Source organism: Pristis pectinata, chromosome 15 (assembly GCF_009764475.1).
Source record: "Pristis pectinata isolate sPriPec2 chromosome 15, sPriPec2.1.pri, whole genome shotgun sequence".
Taxonomy (NCBI): domain Eukaryota; kingdom Metazoa; phylum Chordata; class Chondrichthyes; order Rhinopristiformes; family Pristidae; genus Pristis; species Pristis pectinata.
In genome coordinates this window covers 927553-944976 of record NC_067419.1, presented here as the reverse complement: position 1 = coordinate 944976, position 17424 = coordinate 927553, and the positions used below count along the sequence as shown (strand labels likewise).

At 40.6% G+C, this 17424-nt stretch overlaps 1 protein-coding gene across 4 annotated transcripts in view; it reads left to right on the top strand.

Annotated features, from left to right (window-relative positions):
• ipo8 (importin 8) overlaps positions 1-10270 on the top strand; it is a 102230-nt gene extending 91960 nt beyond the window's left edge. For all 4 annotated transcript variants that reach the window (XM_052030571.1, XM_052030569.1, XM_052030573.1 and 1 more), the window contains 5 exons: positions 774-994; positions 3090-3295; positions 4677-4892; positions 5556-5672; positions 7773-10270. In XM_052030571.1, the coding sequence (XP_051886531.1) occupies positions 774-994; positions 3090-3295; positions 4677-4892; positions 5556-5672; positions 7773-7870 (858 nt within the window). In that variant the 3' untranslated portion in view covers positions 7871-10270. The remainder of the gene's footprint in view (positions 1-773; positions 995-3089; positions 3296-4676; positions 4893-5555; positions 5673-7772) is intronic.
• The last annotated feature ends 7154 nt before the right edge of the window (positions 10271-17424 follow it).

Below are 17424 nucleotides of genomic sequence, written 5' to 3'. Positions count from 1 at the left end.
AAGGCTTGCTGCAGACCCCTTGGTTTCCGTAAGATTGGCTGTATGCTATGTGCTTGTATATTTTTTGATCTATTATGCTTTTTTTGGATTTCACCTGAAATTTACCTTGCTTTTCCCTTGAAGGAAATCTTCCCAGTTACAATTTGTAATTACACCAAACACAGCAGATTTTCACATGTTCATAAGAATAAACATTTCCCAATCATTATGTAACATTGAAAAAAATCGATTGAAGTCAACAAAGGATTGATAAAATTGTGTAGTAGGACAGGAAGTAATTTGGGTCTGTTCTTTTCCCATAGCCCTCACATAAGATATCTTCATTAGTCACATGTACATAGAAACACACAGTGAAAGACATCTTTTGCGCAGAGTGTTATGGGGGCAGCCTGCAAGTGTCGCCACGCTTCCGGTGCCAACATAGCATGCCTACAGCTTCCTAACCCGTACGTCTTTGGAAAATGGGAGGAAACTGGAGCACCCGGAGGAAACTCACACAGACACGGGGAGAACGTACAAACTCCTTACAGACTGGCTGGAATTGAACCCGTGTCACTGGTGCTGTAATAATGTTATGCTAACTGCTACATATTCTATGACTATCTAGTTCCCTTTCAAAATTTACCATTGAATCTACTTCTATCACCCTCTCTGCCCTCTATACTTTTCGAAAACCAGCAAAATTGAATCATAATCTTCATTAAAAATTTTACAACATGGAAGGAAGCCATTTGGCACCTTGAATCTAAAATATTTTTTTTCTCCCTCATTAGTGTATTCCCTTGTTTGTTGAAGCAGTACTGGAACGATTAACACGTGGAGTTAAAACGAGTGAACTTCGGACCATGTGTCTCCAGGTGGCCATTGCAGCTCTTTATTACAGCCCCATGCTGCTTGTAAATACCTTGGAAAACATTCGCTTTTCCCATAGTGCAGAGCCAATCACAGCACAGTTTATTAATCAGTGGATGAATGACACAGATTGTTTTCTTGGGTAAGTGAATCCTTTCAACAGATGAATCATCAAAGTATTACATTCCAGACCTTCTTCAAATTGCACCATGAGGTTGAGCACAGACAGAGGCCAATATTGATTTGGATTTTGTAAACTTTTTTGCAGCGTAACATGCACTTGCACAAGAAACAGTAGTAAGCTCAGAGTTAAAGAAGCTGCTGTTTTTAATGTCTTATTGTGGAAAGGACATCTAAATCATTGATAACTGGGGGCAGATCTGTGCAGTTACGAGAGATCACAGGTCACCTGCACTCTTGGCCAAGCTGCTGCTTCCAGTGTGACGCATGGTGCAGTCATCTGCTGGGAGGCCAACTCATTGGTGAGGCCCAGGACAGCACAGAGCTGCTTCCAGCACAGGCAGCCACCAACCCTGATAGAATGGGTTTGTTAGCTATGGAAGTCAGCCCTAGGTTCTGGCTGTCAAAATTTCCATTTAAATTGAATGTTTGTGGCTCTTTGATATTCAGAAAGTTTCAGAACCACTCATTAAAAAATAAAGTTGAAAAAAATTAAAGTTATGATGGGAAATTTTTAAAAGTTAAAAAAATTGCGAAGCACATATCACTGAATATACATAAGGAGATAGATGGCTAACAGAAGGCATCATGTCATGTGGAGAGAGTGGAGAGAGATATGGAGATAAAGGATCGTATTGAATAGCAGAGCAGGCTTGAAGGCTGAATGGTCTACTTCTGCTTCTATGTTTCACACTTAAAAACAGTCTAACCTAACTTAGTTAAATCTAATAAAAGGCTTTACTTGCCTTTTGACCCAACAGCTAATTATATCCATTGATTTCAATGGGACTGTTGTACCTGCACCAAGTAATTCAAGCTCTGAGAACAGATTGTCCCCTGCTTGAGAATAAGGAAAATCTGTGGATGCCTGTGTTGTCTTGTTGGACTCCAGGAGGGGTCCACCACTATAGTACATGTGTCCCATGGCCAATGGCTGGCAATCTGCTGAGTGATCATTGTGCTCCAGCTTGGAATTGCTCCTTTACAGGTGCATCTGCCAGCAGATTCATGTGGATCTTGGCAGAAAATGTGCCCCTTTTTTTGTTGATAGTAGATCCACTGGGGTTATTATTGAGGTTGAGAAATGGTCATGATGGGGAAAAGCAGATTTTGTGACGAGCAGAGCAAGCTTGGAGATGATCCAGTGCAGGTTTTAAAATAATGGAGAGGGTAGGAAAAGTCCATGTTTGTTGGTTGAGAAATCATTGGATACCTGTGTGTGGGCTTTGGGATAGAGGCTTCTACAATCCTTTGAGGCTTAGAGCAGTGGGCTCTCATTTGATTTCCTGGGCTTGGCATTAAGGGCTCCTATGATCCTCACGAATCCCAAGCAGTTGAAATAGTTGAGCAGAATGGATGTCTTAGGTGGTTAGAGTATGGTCAGAGTGCCAATAATGGCAAGGTGAAGGTTAGCTCGGAACGGCAATGAACTTTAGGTTCAGCTGTGACTTTAACCAATCCTCAAGCATCATGATAGTTAAGGCTGCTTGGAATGTTTGCTTCTTGACCATATTGTATCTTTGAAATGTGTTATTCCAAGTGTGGACGACTGGTATTTGATTAGATAATTTAATACATTAGTCAGGGATAGACCACACGATATCTCTAATTTATATACTTGGCAGTGATATAATCCCTATACTGATAGTTCCACTCTAATTAAGGAAGGTGGAGATCAGCTATAATATTACTGAAAAGTGGAACAGATTTAATGGATCAACTGGGCTATTCATGCCTTTATTTCTTTTGTATGGAAAAAAAATTAAAAATTGCTGTAATATGTATAAGAATTTCTCTTCGGTGCAAATTGATTTTACAATATTTAATAATTTTTGACCCTGTCTGAAATTATAATATGTCAGCAAAATTGAGGATCAGAAAACTTTGCCACTAGAGCATTCATTGCTGTGCACATCCTTTGTTTTTTTTTCATTCTCTGATTCCTGTCAGTGATATTAATTTAGAATAATTTGATGGAGTATGAGATGTATAACTAGGTTAACAGTTCTGACTGCATTTTAATGGCTCTGCTGTAATGACTCCACTTTTATTGGCAGGCTTCATGATCGGAAAGTCTGTATTATTGGTCTAAGCACACTAATGGAAATGCAAAACAGACCTGAAGCAGTGGATGCTGTAGCCGCTCAGATTCTGCCTTCATTACTACTACTCTTTCTTGGCCTCAAGCGAGCCTATGCAAGCAAAGTTACCAATGAGCAGAATGAGAATGGGGAAGAGGAGAACGAGGATGCCGAAGAAAATGGTTCCTTTTTTTCAAACTATGCATTTAGTTTTCTAATGAACCTTGGCTCTTCTGTGATTGCATGTTAATGTAGTTGGTTAAATTTCCTCACAAATTTTCTTCTTACTTCCACAAAGTTGACTGGTAGGTGACAGTTCCACATGAGTTTGTTGCTGACTAGTATGTTCTGCAATAGCCAACGTTAATTAACTATTGTTTGCGTGTCGGAGGGATGCAACTAAACGGAATACTATGGTAGCACTCACAGTACCATTTCCATCTGGGGTTGTTGGATAGCTGTCAGGAGGAGGCTTCACTTCAGAGAAGCTAAGGCTTACAGGAGATGGGACTATTTTATAGTTTTGATAGGATTTGGATAATAAGTTTTAAATAAGTAATGGTAGTGAGACTGAAAGGCTTTCCATCAAATTAAAAGAATAAGATAACAGAAGTGATTTACTTCCTGATAAGGTTGGGAAACTATGAAATACTTTACTCGTATATTTGGTTAATATGGGTAAAGATGTAACAGTTTATTAAGAACTGTCAACTAAGGAATGATGAGTATCATGGCTTCCATCTTAAATTTCCAGTATTCTAAGGCACTTGAATACGGATACTGTGGGATTGGTGGGGAAGAGACTTGTATGTTTGTTAAGTACCCTTAGTGATCAATAATCATGAACTCTCAAAGCATACTTGAGTGTACTATGGAGTTGAAAAGGAATTTTCTGGAGTATTTCATCAAACTGGCCAGTCTGCTTCCCTCCCTCCTTTTGCTCCTTGTAACATTTAGTGGTTAGAAATTGTACAGCTTAATTGATAAGGTGAGGATTATAATCTTTTCTCGCCCTCCTTCCAAGTGTCTCTAAATGTTAAACCACCACAGAACAGATATCTGGAATGTTTTAGTGATTATTACAACACCATTCTTCCTTTCATCCTGGTAATATTTTGCCATTTTTTTTCCATTCCTACTCCCTCCTGCAGAATGTTGATTACTTTCTTGGGATGTGCTTCCACAGATGCCAATTGCCTAATCAGTATTTTGATGAAGTGACTATTATCATGTTGGATCCCTATGATGAGTCTCAGCAAGACATTTGGGGTGTGTGGGTTTGGGAGAATTGGATTGTGGTAATTTCCAGCAGAGCTATCAAATTTTAAAAAACGTTCTGGAACAGATATTCAAAGGTTCTGGTCTCATTCTGGCTGAGATCAGTCATCAAAATTAGGAGGTGATCTCATTGACTAGCTGCTTCCTGGTTTAACAGACTGAGCAATTGGTTGAAGTCTTTATCAAAAGAGCTCTTTTATTTAAACTTTCATTTCCCATATTATTATTCAAGAAAAGGCCCCGATAAATAGTTTTTATTTCTTAAAGTGGACTTCTCAATTTCAGAAGAGATTCCAAGTGACGAAGATGACATTCGCGAGGCGGGTCAGCAGTACCTAGATATACTGGAGCAACAGCAGGCAGAGGAAGATGAGGAGGATGATGATGACGATGAATGGGATGAAGATGGCTTAGAAGAAACGGCTCTGGAAGGTTTCTCAACGCCTTTAGATGAAGACAGCAATGTTGATGAATATCAGATTTTTACATCTGCTCTTCTAAGTATGTTTACATGCAATGCACACGACCATGTGCCAGTACTGAAACTGAAGTTTCTTTAACCTTATAATTGCATAATCTATTTGTGTGTAAGTGTTATTATTTCTAAACTATTATGAATTATTTCCATGGGTCAGGATACCAGATCAATCCAACATAAGTAAAAATATAAGTCCAGCATGTATTGTCTGTGGAGGTAATGACTGACATTTCAAGAACTGAAGGAATCACTGTGTTACATGAATGCCTGTCCGCAGTGATGATTGTGATATTTTTATTATTTAACGTATGGACCCGGAGGGAAGAGTGTTGCAGCAGCAAGTCCTTTTGACATTTCCATTGTATTTTTAAACAGCGACTTGACACTGAGTAGTGCCATTGAGAAAATGGGGGATAAAGATCCAACTTGGCAAAATATGGTGATTCTATCGTTCTGCAGAAAGTCACATTTTGCTGGTCCATTCCATTGAAATTTGAGTGGCTTGACAGCAGGATAGAAAGTTTAAAACAACTTCAACAGTTGAGTTCCCTTTGGAAACTTGAGAGGGGTGTACATAACAGTACTGATTCATATCAAATCAACATATGCATTGTAACCTGAGAAAGGTGCAGTTACAGCCATGCAAGATTTTGTGCTCAGCTTTCCGGGGTTATTTCCTGTTGCAGGAATACAGAGTGTGGATGCTGCCTGGTACCAGACTCTCACTGCCCCTTTGAGTGAGGACCAGAAGAAACAGTTGCAGGAGATCTTCACGCTGACAGAACAGAGGAAAAATGCAGCAGGTTAGTGCCAAGCACAGCGCTCTGTATTCTTTAAGTGGTACTGGCACTGGTGAGCATGTTCAGATTTTGGCATACTCTACACTCTCTCTTTAACCTGCATCCACTCTACACTTTGAAACTATGCACTTTCTACACCTAACAAAAATTATTTCTGCAGTATCGATATTCACCTGCTGATGTCGCTAGGGGACTTGCATGTCCTCTGGGTGTCAGTAGAACTTCAGTATTATAAAAGATAATTTTATAAGTTTTCCTCCTAGCAATGAAAGACTTCAAATTATTCATTTAAATTAATATATCCATCTCTGCCACATGCAGCAAAATTACTCAGACTGCATTTATAGTTTTGAACAAAGAAAAACTTGAAACTAGAGTGCATAGCACAGAAAAATATAATTCTTCCTGACTCATCAATGTCTGCACCCCACGAGCATTTTCCCCCATCAACAGACACACATTTCATTCTCTGTCGTGTTTATATAACTTCCCCTTAAATGTCTACTAGCCTCGACTATTCTCTGTGCCTGCTTAATCTATAGAGAAATTGTTTGCCTTCTAACAAATTTGCAGTGTCATGACTGAAATTTTAGTCTGCAAGTTAATCCAGTGTCAATGCAAATAGTAAATGTGTGAAATGTGAGGTATGTTTTTGAAATGATCGTCTAAACAGGGCAGAGCCGGTATCCAGGTGAAATTAATGTGACTGCATTATGCAGCTTAATTCTCTTAACAGCTTTCTTGTGGTTTCTTGCTCTGTTTTGTTTTGCAAAATTTGGATCAGAGTTTTTTCTGAATAAAGGGTTGACAGGAATAGTACAATATACTCAAGTTCTTGTGCCTTTTATTTCAAAACTGTTCGGAATATTTTTTTGAATCTGTCTGAACATCACACATTGACGAGTATTTATTCCTAATTATTTATTGCATCCTCAATGTTAAAATGGCAAGAAAGATTTGATGTGGCAGGTTTAGTTCATGCAATTTTCACAGAAAGCATCTCACAATATGTTCTGCAGGAAGTGTGCAATCCTAGTGGGAAAACACCCAGTAAACTCCTGCCACTCCTCTTCCTTTGACTTCCATCTGACCTCATGCAGATACCTTGAAATGAGTCTCAGCAAGACCCTTTTTATTTCTTATATATTGAATCCCAAATCCTATAACAAAATGATTGGCACTTGTCTTGACTCCTCTGCTGTGTCTGGAAAGCAAATATAAGCCACACACTGTTTTGATTGGCTTTTAAGTTTGAATGGCATTTTTTGGTGCTAGTCAAGATTTTTAGTGAGAAAGGGGCAATATCTTGGGAACTGTAGAAAACAAATCATTTTCAAATTGTATTATGAAGCCAGTTCACGTGATGCATCTTCAGTTTTTAAAAAAGGTATTGTGAAAGAGCGTAGGCAATTGGAATGTAATTGTTTTAGATATCAGTGATGAGAGCTTGGAAAGCCTCCATTAAAGTTGTTTGTTAATTTTCTCCACAGTCTAGCATCAGTCTGTGCAATTCTTTAAATGATCGAAATTTTTTTAAAAAATGCGTTCATTGCCAATGTATTTGATTACATATTGTGGGTATCCAAGATCAAAAAAAGCAGAATACATGAGGTTATCTATTTTATTCACATTTATTGGAGGCGAGCTGTGGGATGGGAGTAGTCAGAATGATTCACCATTAAGTAAACGGTGGACGTGGTGATGGTGAAGATTTGAGATGTTTCAGAATGCCATTAAAAGTGGACTGAATCAAACGGTGAAATCTGTTTGAATGATTACGTTATCTTTGTGCACATGGCTTTAAGTCCAAAGCATTGAAATTTTCACTATGACGTCTTGTAAGTAAGCAACATTTTCCATTTATTACACATTTCCTTCCACATCTCAAAGACGTGCGGGTCAATAGGTTAACCGGCCACTGTAAATTGCCCCTAGTGTGTAGGTGAGTGTTAGAATCTGGGGGGAGTTGATGGGAATCTGGGGAGAATAAAAATTGGGATTAATGGAGGATTAGTGTAAATGAATGGTTGATGGTTGGAGCTGATTGTGGGCAGAAGGGCCTGTTTCCATGCTGTATGACAACTTTGTTTCGTTCTTTCTTAGAATCCAAGAAAATTGAAGGACAAGGTGGTTACAAGTTTGACATGACTGCACCAGTTCCAGCAATGTTCAGTTTTGGAGCAACTCCAGGGGGCAACTGAACCACACATGGCATTTTATTAAACTTCAGGGCATCATGGAGAAAAATCTTTCATCCATCATTATGGAAGCTGTTGAAAGACCTTCAGGATTAGAGTCGAACCCTTCCAGCGCTGGATCTTCACTCGACTATCATTTGAGGGTTTTGTCGGTTTCTTTACTTTTCTCTCAAACTGAGTGAAAATCATCTGCCCTCCTCCCTCTGCAGGCACTATGGAGAAAGGTTTGGTTGGCCACCACCTCTCAGGTTCCCAATACAAAAGCATTTGACGGGTTAATACAGATACATAGTGCCTTCTGTCGCACGTCGATTGCCTCAGATTTTAGTTTGGAAAGAAGTAGCATGATTTTAAAGAAAAGTACTTAACCATTTTTTTAAATATTTACCAGAGATTTAAAACAAAATCTGTTTATTCCAGCTCTGCTATTTTTAAATTTCTGTGTGGTAACTGTTTTAACATTCAAAATATTTATCCTTGGTATAAACCTGTCGGTTTCTGTGATCTGTGACGGCAGTGGTAGCCTAGAATTAAATAAATTGCAACTTCATAAAAGATTAGTGGAAATTCACAAGTCAGACTTGGAGGACGGTAACAATTCCTTTTATTGGAAAGGGGAGGCAGGTTTTAATAACTGCACAGTGGAAGATTACCAATTTTCTGGCAGTATGTTTACCTGTTGAATGGAATTCAGGAGAACTTTAGATTTTAGGACACAAATTATTTTCTTGTTTGTGTTATATAATGTGTCAAATGCCCAGCTGGGTAAAACAGTTGTCACCACTAGTTACTGTACTTTTACATTGGTTCTTTGAGAGAGCTTGTGAGTTTTCATTCTCAGCTATTGGATGCCTCAATAAAGCCTTTGGTTGAGCACATATTTGTTCAAATGCATTTTGTTTTGAAACCCAGTGGGATTGCAAACTCGACCATTTTACGGTGCATGTCATTGTGAAGTTTCAACCAAGCAATGGGGAAAGGAAAACATCGGATAAAGGGTCATTACCTTGAAACGTTAACTCTGTTTCTTTAACCATAGATGCTGTCTGACCTGATCCTTTCCAGAATTTTATGATTTTATTTTAGGAATCAGATGTCTGTGGTGTGCAATATAAAAATAAAAGAAATTGCCAATGGAATGGTTATACAAGAATCTGTGAAGTGTTGATAGATTAGGCCAGAATCTTAAAGGTGATAGAATAGTTTCAAGGTAAATTTTCTTCCAACATGTTAGAAAGTAATCAACAATGCTTAACTGGGAAACTCCAGTAAATCCAGTTTCTGAAGAACAAAAATAGTCAACAAAGGTGAAAATCAACAAAATATGTGATGATAAGTCAGAATACTACTGGCCCTCATTATGTAGTGGCTTCAGGTGTATGCTGGTCCTGAAAATAATTATCCCATTAGAGCATTCACAGAAGTATCAGAGCTGAAACCAGGCACATGGTGGGCTATTCAATTTGCCCCAAACTTTTGGATTTAGTTGAGACAAATCAGACTTGATGCAGTGAAGAAAATTTGCTTTATTTTGCCTGATGACATCACTATCCACCTTGTAGAAAGTGTAATATGACAAATCTCCATCGTTATTGATGCAGCATTTTTGTCTTTCAGATTATTCAAAACCTGAGTTGATTTGCAATGTCTGCCATCAAGTCCAAGCAGTGTATTATGGCATGCTGTCATGTTGTTTGTTTTCCTTCCATCTTGTGTGTTTTACAGTGAAACAGTAACTTCTGTTATACTTGTACAGTGCATTATTTGTATTTCTATTTCTTGGTTTCTTGAACTTTCACCAAAGCTTTAAGAAAAGTTCAGCTTGGTTTCTGGTTACTGGGTGTCAAATGTGTGTCAGGTGACCTATGGGAGTTGATCTGTGGTTGGTACTGGGAATGGGTCCAGAGATCAGTTGGTTTTGCTTCTGGATTGGGTGTGGGGAGAGTTGATGGGCACGTGAGAGAGAGAGAGTATTTTTACATGGGGGGGAAATGAGACTGGTGGAATAGCTCTGAGAGACCATAGAATCGATGAGCTGAATGGTCTCTTTCTATTTTGTAAGAAAATGTGAAAAGAAATGAGGAGAATTGAAGTGTGAAGAGAAAAACACTTGTTGATCTGTGGTAACTTGGATCAATTGACAGTATAAGATAAAACAAAATAGAAGGCATTCGGCAGTGTGAAATTATAGGTAATGTTCCTGAAGTTGAACTGAACATACGAAACATGTAATTATCTGAGATGGATAATAAATGATCACACCTGCTAATTTTCTTCTTTTGCGATTAATATACTTCTGTGAGACTTTCAGCGACTGATGCACTTCCTTAAGCATTCAGAATCCTGGCTCCCAAAGACACTTCTATGAGGTGTGCATGTAGTTGTCAATGGCCAAAAGTGCTGATCGAGAATTCATCATTCTTGATTTGTATTACTGACCTGTCATGGCACATTTTTTAAGTAAATGGACTAACAGTGGAATTGCTTAGTAGCAGCTATTAAAGAATCTAAGTTTGAATTTCAAAACACAACTGGCCTCTTTATTCAGCAGTGAGTACTCTAACCTCTACTATTAAATGAAGTTACTTTATAGCATTAGCGAGTAGAGGATTTTTTTTCCAAAAGTACTTTATTTGTAAAATATGCAAATGTACAATACACGACATTCATCTGTCATTCTTCACTGTACAATGCTTGTATTCACTTACAACATTCACATTATAAACAGGCTATCAATTTTCCATTGCCAAGCATTCTATCAGCAATATGCTCGAGAAGTTATTACAGAGGGCCAGTGATGGGAGGATCCCATACTGTGGCACTTTTCCCCACAGATCCCTCAGTATGTAGGCCTGCCAGTCGGCAGTGTTCGGGTACAAGCAACTCCCAGCACGTTTAGTGCAGACCAGCATATTTAGTGCACACTAAAATGTACCTTTCACCAATTAAAAAAAATAAACTGCAGATGCTGGTAATCGAAAACAAAAAACAGAAGATGCTTGAAATACTCAGCAGGTTTCGATAGAAACATTACCTCTGTTCCTGACCTGCTGAGTACTTCCGGCATTTATTTTTGCTTTGCATCTTTAAGCAAACTGGTGATCTTCCAACAAAATGCTTGTTTCAGTTTGCATCCCATGGAGCACAGAGCTCTGTGTTACCCAGCTGCTCAGGATGAACCTTTGACAAAGACCGTTTCATCTCTTTCCAGACCTTCATACCAAACACACATTCCAGAAGAAGGATGACAGTCTTATCAGCATGTAGCTACCTTGGGGCAGCGCTGTGAATAAAGGTGAGGAGCTTTCTCAACACCAGCCAAGCAAGGTCTTGGAAGTTCAGATGCTGAGGCATTCTGCCAAATGACCTTGATCATCTGCTGAAGTAAGCATCTGACAGGATCCACTGTGTCTTTTACCTGCACGGCCTCCAGGACATTCTGTGCAGACCACTTCTCCAAGAGACTTCCTCCGAACTGAACCGGGTGTTTCTGCAGCAGTGTGGCCAGGTCCATGTTCTATATTCTACATCTGCAACATCGAGGCAGGGTAGAATCTCAGCACATAATGAGGCAAAGACTAGTGAGGTCATGGACCATATCCAGATTACGGAAGAGGAGGTGCTAGCTGCCTTGAAGCGAATTAAGGTGGATGAACCCCCAGAGCCTGACAAGGTGTCCCCTTGTGGGAGGCTAGTGCAGAAATTGCAGGGGCCCTGGCAGAGATATTTAAAATATCCTTAGCCACTGGTGAAGTGCCGGAGGACTGGAGGATAGCTAATGTTGTTCTGTTGTTCAAGAAAAAATTGTAGGCCGGTGAGCCTGACGTCAGTCATGGTTAAATTATTGGAAGATATTCTAAAGGGCAGGATATATATGTGTTTGGATAGACAGGGCCTGATTAGGGATAGCCAACATGGCTTTGTGCATGGTAGGTCATGTTTAACCAATCTCATAGAGTTTCTCAAGGAGGTTACCAAGAAGATCAATGAGGGAAAGGTGGTAGACGTTGTCTACATGGACTTTAGCAAGGCCTTTGACAAAGTCCCACGTTGAGGCTGGTCCAGAAGGTAAGTCATTTGGCATTCAGGATGAATGGTAAATTGGATTCAACATTGGCTTAGAGGGAGAAGCTAGAAAGTGGTAGTAGATGGTTGTCTGTCTTATTGGAGGTCTGTGACTAGTGATGTGTGCAGGGATCAGTGCTGGGTCTGTTGTTGTTTATCATCTATATTAATGATTTAGATGATAACATGGTAAACTGAATCAGCAAATTTGCTGATGACACCAAGATTGGGGGTGTAGTGGACAGCGAGGAAGGCATCAAAGCTTGCAGTGTGATCTTGACCAGCTGGTAAATGGGCTGAAAAACGGCAGATGGAATTTAATGCAGACAAGTGTGAGGTGTTGCACTTTGGGAGGACAAACCCGGGTAAGACTTGCACAGTGAATGGTAGGGCACTGAGGTGTGCGGTAGAACAAAGGGACCTGGGAATACAGATCCATAGTTCCCTGAAAGTGGCATCACAGGTCGACAGGGTTGTAAAGAGAGCTTTTGGAACCTTGGCTTTCATAAATCAGAACACGGAGTACAGGAGTTGGGATGTTATGTTGAAGTTGTACAAGACATTGGTGAGGCCGAATTTCAGAATCAGGTTTATTTTCACTGACATATGTCATGAAATTTGTTGTTTTGTGGCAGCAGTACAGTGTATGACATAAAGACATAAATATTACTATTAGTTACAAAAATAAATGGTGCAAAAGAGGAATAACGAGGTAGTGTTCATGAACTGTTCAGAAATCTGAAGGTGGAAGGGAAGAAGCTGTTCCTGAAACATTGTGGGTCTTCAAGCTCCTGTACCTCCTCCCCGATGGTAGTAACTTGAAGAGAGCATGTTCCGGATGGTGAGGGTCCTTAGTGATGGATGCTGCCTTCTTGAGGCACCGTCTCTTGAAGATGTCCTCAGTGGTGGGGAGGGTTGTGCCCATGATGGAGCTGGCTGAGTCTACAACCCTCTGCAGCCTCTTTTGATCCTGTGCATTGGAGCCTCCAAACCAGGCAGTGATGCAACCAGTCAGAATGGTCTCCACCGTACATCTATAGAAATTTGCAAGAATCCTTGGTAACGTACCAAATCTCCTCAAACTCCAAATGAAGTAGAGTCATTGGCATGCCACCTTCATGATTGCATTAATATGTTGGGCTCAAGATAGATCCTCTGAGATGTTGATGCCCAGGATGCTGCTCACCCTTTCCACCGCTGACCCCTCAATGATGAAGTGTCTGTTCTCCCAAATTCCCCTTCCTGAAGTCCACAATCAATTCCTTGTTCTTGCTGACACTGAGTGTGAGGTTGTTGTTGCGACACCACTCAACCAGCCGATCTATCTCACTTCTGCACGCCTCCTCATCGCCATCTGAGATTCTGCCAACAATGGTGGTGTCATCGGCGAATTTAGAGTATTATGTGCAGTTCTGGTCACCTACCTGCAGGAAAGATATCAATAAGCTTGAAAGAGTGCAGAGAAAATTTACAAGGATGTTACCAGGACTTGAGTACCTGAGTTACAGGGAAAGGTTGAATAGGTTAGGACTTTATTCCCTGGAGCGCAGGAGAATGAGGGGAGATCTCAGAGGTATACAAAATTGTGAGGGGTATAGATAGGGTGATTGCATGTAGGCTTTTTCCTGTAAGGTTGGATGAGACTAAAACTAGAGGAAATAGGTTTAGGGTGAAAGGTGAAATATTTAAGGGGAATCTGAAGGGAAACTTCTTCACTCAGAGGGTGGTGCGAGTGTGGAATGAGCTGCCAGCAGAAGTAACAGATATGGGTCCAATTGTAACATTTAAGAGAGGTTTGGATAGGTACATGGATGGGAAGGGTCTGGAGGGATATGGTCCAGGTGCAGGTAGATGGGACTAGGCAGAAGGTCAGGTGGCATGGACTAGATGGGCTGAAGGGCCTGTTTCTGTTCTGTAGTGCTCTATAATGACACTTGATTGCTTACCCAGGTTCTATACACACACAAAGGCGGCCATCGGGCTGAAGGCATGTTGGGAACATTTCCCTGTGCCCCTCCCCCCACCCCATTTCTCTGGAGATTTGTCGATCTCAACCTGTGGACACAATCCATTTTGGATCTCTAGATGAAGTTAAAGATGGCTTGAGTAACTGCAGGAATGAGGTAAGTGCCACACCTGTGACAGAGAGAATTCTGTTCCACATTCCCAGTTTCCACTTGAGGAAAAACAAATTAATCCTTCCATTCATAAAGTGACCAAATCTGACTAAGGACAGTGCAATGGTCTTGAGAAGTCTGTTTCTTACTAACACCTCTCAATAAAGGAGGATTATTGGACCTGAAAGAAGAAGTAAAAATAATAACTGAACAGTAAAGTCTGAATGTTTATCCAAGGCACCGTCGTGACTTTACTGTCTTATTTCACAGGATGAAGTACAAGAGCATGTTTAAGCATCTATTTAGTTTTACAAGCTAAAGTGTGCCCTGAAGGAGTCAAGTTGCTCATTTAAAACTGATGAGGTAAAACATTTTCTCCTGGAGGATTGTGAGTTTTTGACTCCACTGCCCATTGAGAGTTCCAAAGTCATTGAACATTTTTAAGGCAGAGGTAGATGGATACTTGATAAGCAAGGGAATGCAAGGTTTCAGTGCAGACAGGAATGTAGAGGTTAGGTTACAGTCAGATCAGCCATGATCTTATTAAACAGTGGAGCTAGCTTGAGGGACCAAATAACTCCTAATTCAGACGTCCGTAGATACATGGCTATGAAGAGGCACAGTGGGTTTCTTGCTAAGCATCCATTTTTCATCCTTATATCTACAAATACAGAGTAGATCATGCCGAAGAGTGAAAACATCGGCACTGTCTTCAATCTCAGCCTTTCCTTCACTCTTTGCTCCCTTGTCCCTTTGTAGCTCAGAAATTCAGCCCCTAGCTGGAATCATTTCGCTTTTTGAACTGGCTGTGGGCCCTGAGATTTGCTGCAAATAGCTTAACTACGAGGTAACTTCACTGCCTGAATCACCAGAGGCCCAGGATCTTAAGGCCAGTTAGATTCAAAAGCCAATTAGCGTGTATTCTGTTGTTTAACTTCAAAATATCTGACCACATAGTTAGGGGACCTGCTTGACAGGAGGTAGTTAATCCTAGAGGATTCCTCTGGAGTCACTGGTATTGAATGAACCCTGTAAATAAAAGGCATAAAAAAAATTATCTGTAGAATCTACAGCTTTTTTTAGAACACTGCTTGTGATACAGAATACCAGTTTGTTTTAAATGCATTTCCGACCATTGGTAATGTAGGAGCGGCTGAACGTCACTTTGCCAGCAACTTGCTGCTTTCATTTAACAATTTGTCTTGTGACAATTTAATATAGTAAATTAGATTCTCATTTCATCATATTTAATATCTGAGCTGAGCTTTTAAATGCATTGTAATTTGAGAGTTTTTCTTATTTTTCTTCGAGAACTGGAGTACTGTGTCCATTTCTGGAGGCCACACTTTAGGAAAGATGCAAAGGTTTTAATGATTCTAGGGGTAAGGGACGAGTTTTGTGGATAGGTTGGAGGAGCTGGTGTTGTTCTCCTTGGAACAGGGAGGTTGTGAGAAGCTGTACAGAGGGATCTTGGGCTCCTAGTCCATAGCTCACTGAAAGTGGCCACGTAAGTAGTTAGGGTGGTAAAGAAGGCACATGGCATGCTCGTCTTCATTGGTTGGGGCACTGCGTATAAGAGTCAGGAAGTCATGTTGCAGCTGTATAAAACTTTGGTTAGGCCACACTTGAGAGTATTGTGTGACATTCTGGTCGCCTCATTCCAGAGCCTTCACATCCTTCCTGCAAAGGGTACAAAAGAGGCTAACCAGGATGCTGCCTGGATTACCGGGCATTAGCTATAAGGAGAGGTCAGATGAACTTAGGTTGTTTTCTCTGGAGCATCGGAGGCTGAGGGAGACCTGATAGAAGATTATGGCATAGACAGGGTAGACATTCTGAATCTTTTTCCCAGCGTAGAAATGTCAAATGCGAGAGGACATGCATTTAAGGTGAGATGGGGGCAGTTTAAAGGAGATGTGCGGGGCAGCTTTTTTACACAGAGTAGTGAGTTCCTGGAACAGGCTGCCAGGGGTGGTGGTGGAAGCAGATACGATAGTGGTGTTTAAGAGGCTGTTCAATAGACACATGAATATGCAGGGAATGGAGGGGTGTGGATCATGTACAGGCAGAATGAAATTAGTATTACCTTTCCATCGTGTTCAGCGCAGACAGTGTAGGCCAAAGGGCCTGTCCCTTTGCTGTACTGTTCCATGTTCTATGTTCTATCTAATAGAGACATTTAAAATCATGAATAGACAGAATAGGTGGAGAAAATCATTTCCATCGGCAGAGGGGTCAAGAACTGGTGGACATAGAATGAAAGTCCATGGCCGAAGCACCAAAAGTTATGTGAGGATTCAACTGTAGTGTTTAAAAAAAAAACAGAGCTGGGTAAGTATGTGAAAGGAAATGACATTAAGGGCTTTGGGGAAAGGGACTATTGGACCTGGTGGGCTGAATAGCTGCCTCCTGAGGTATAACCATCTGTGACTGGATTATGTTTGGCCTGGGTGAGTGTTGGTGCATTGATGGAGCTGGTGATAGATGGTCAGGCTGTGTAAGGAAAGTCCTTTTGAAGATTGTTTAAAATGGAAAGCCTTAACCTCATGATTACACACGTCAATAAGAAACCAATATCCTATCATATTTTGGGCACTGATGAAGTTCTTCATGCTGTGGCATGTATTGTCCCATGGTTGCTGTTCCCCTCATTGGTGATTACCCACACACCGTGAGAATAAGAGCTGGCTGAACTGGTGCTGAAAATCCATTTGCCTGGTTGTGCATAATGAGAAAAGTTTTTTGTGTTCCAGGCAATTGGTGTTCACTTCCTGCACTGAAAGTGCCTCATGACCTGCATCACTGTCCCAATGGCTTACCACCGGCTGGGTATCCTCTTGTTCAAAGCAACAGGTTTTTGCATAGTTTAATTCCACAGTAGGTAGCAGGTTGCAGCTGCACCACTATAACTGCCTGCGATGTTGGCAATGCAGTACAAGCATAAAAAATGAGGATCGATTGAAAGAGGAAGATGATGCTGCTGGTAAGAAATCGCAGAGTTTGGTAGGAATCAAAAACAGTTGAAGAACAGCTTGTACATGTAAAGCACCTTCTGTAACAGTCAACCTGTTGCCAGCCAGTGAAGTTACTTTGTGAAGTCACAGTCAAAGTTGTAGAAAATGTAGCACTAATTGGTATTCAGCACAATACCAGAATAGTTGATCTTCTTTCTGGGTCTTGGTTACAATATTATTACTGCATGCGTGTTGATGGGCCACTGTAATGTTTGACATTTCATAGAACTAAGACATTTTGTTTATTCCTGGTTTATTGAAATTGCTGGCAAGGCATGCAGTGCCCAACCCTAATTGCCCTCAAAGGTACCATGAGCATAGTGGCTATAATTTCCGAAACACCCAAGATTGACTTGGAGTC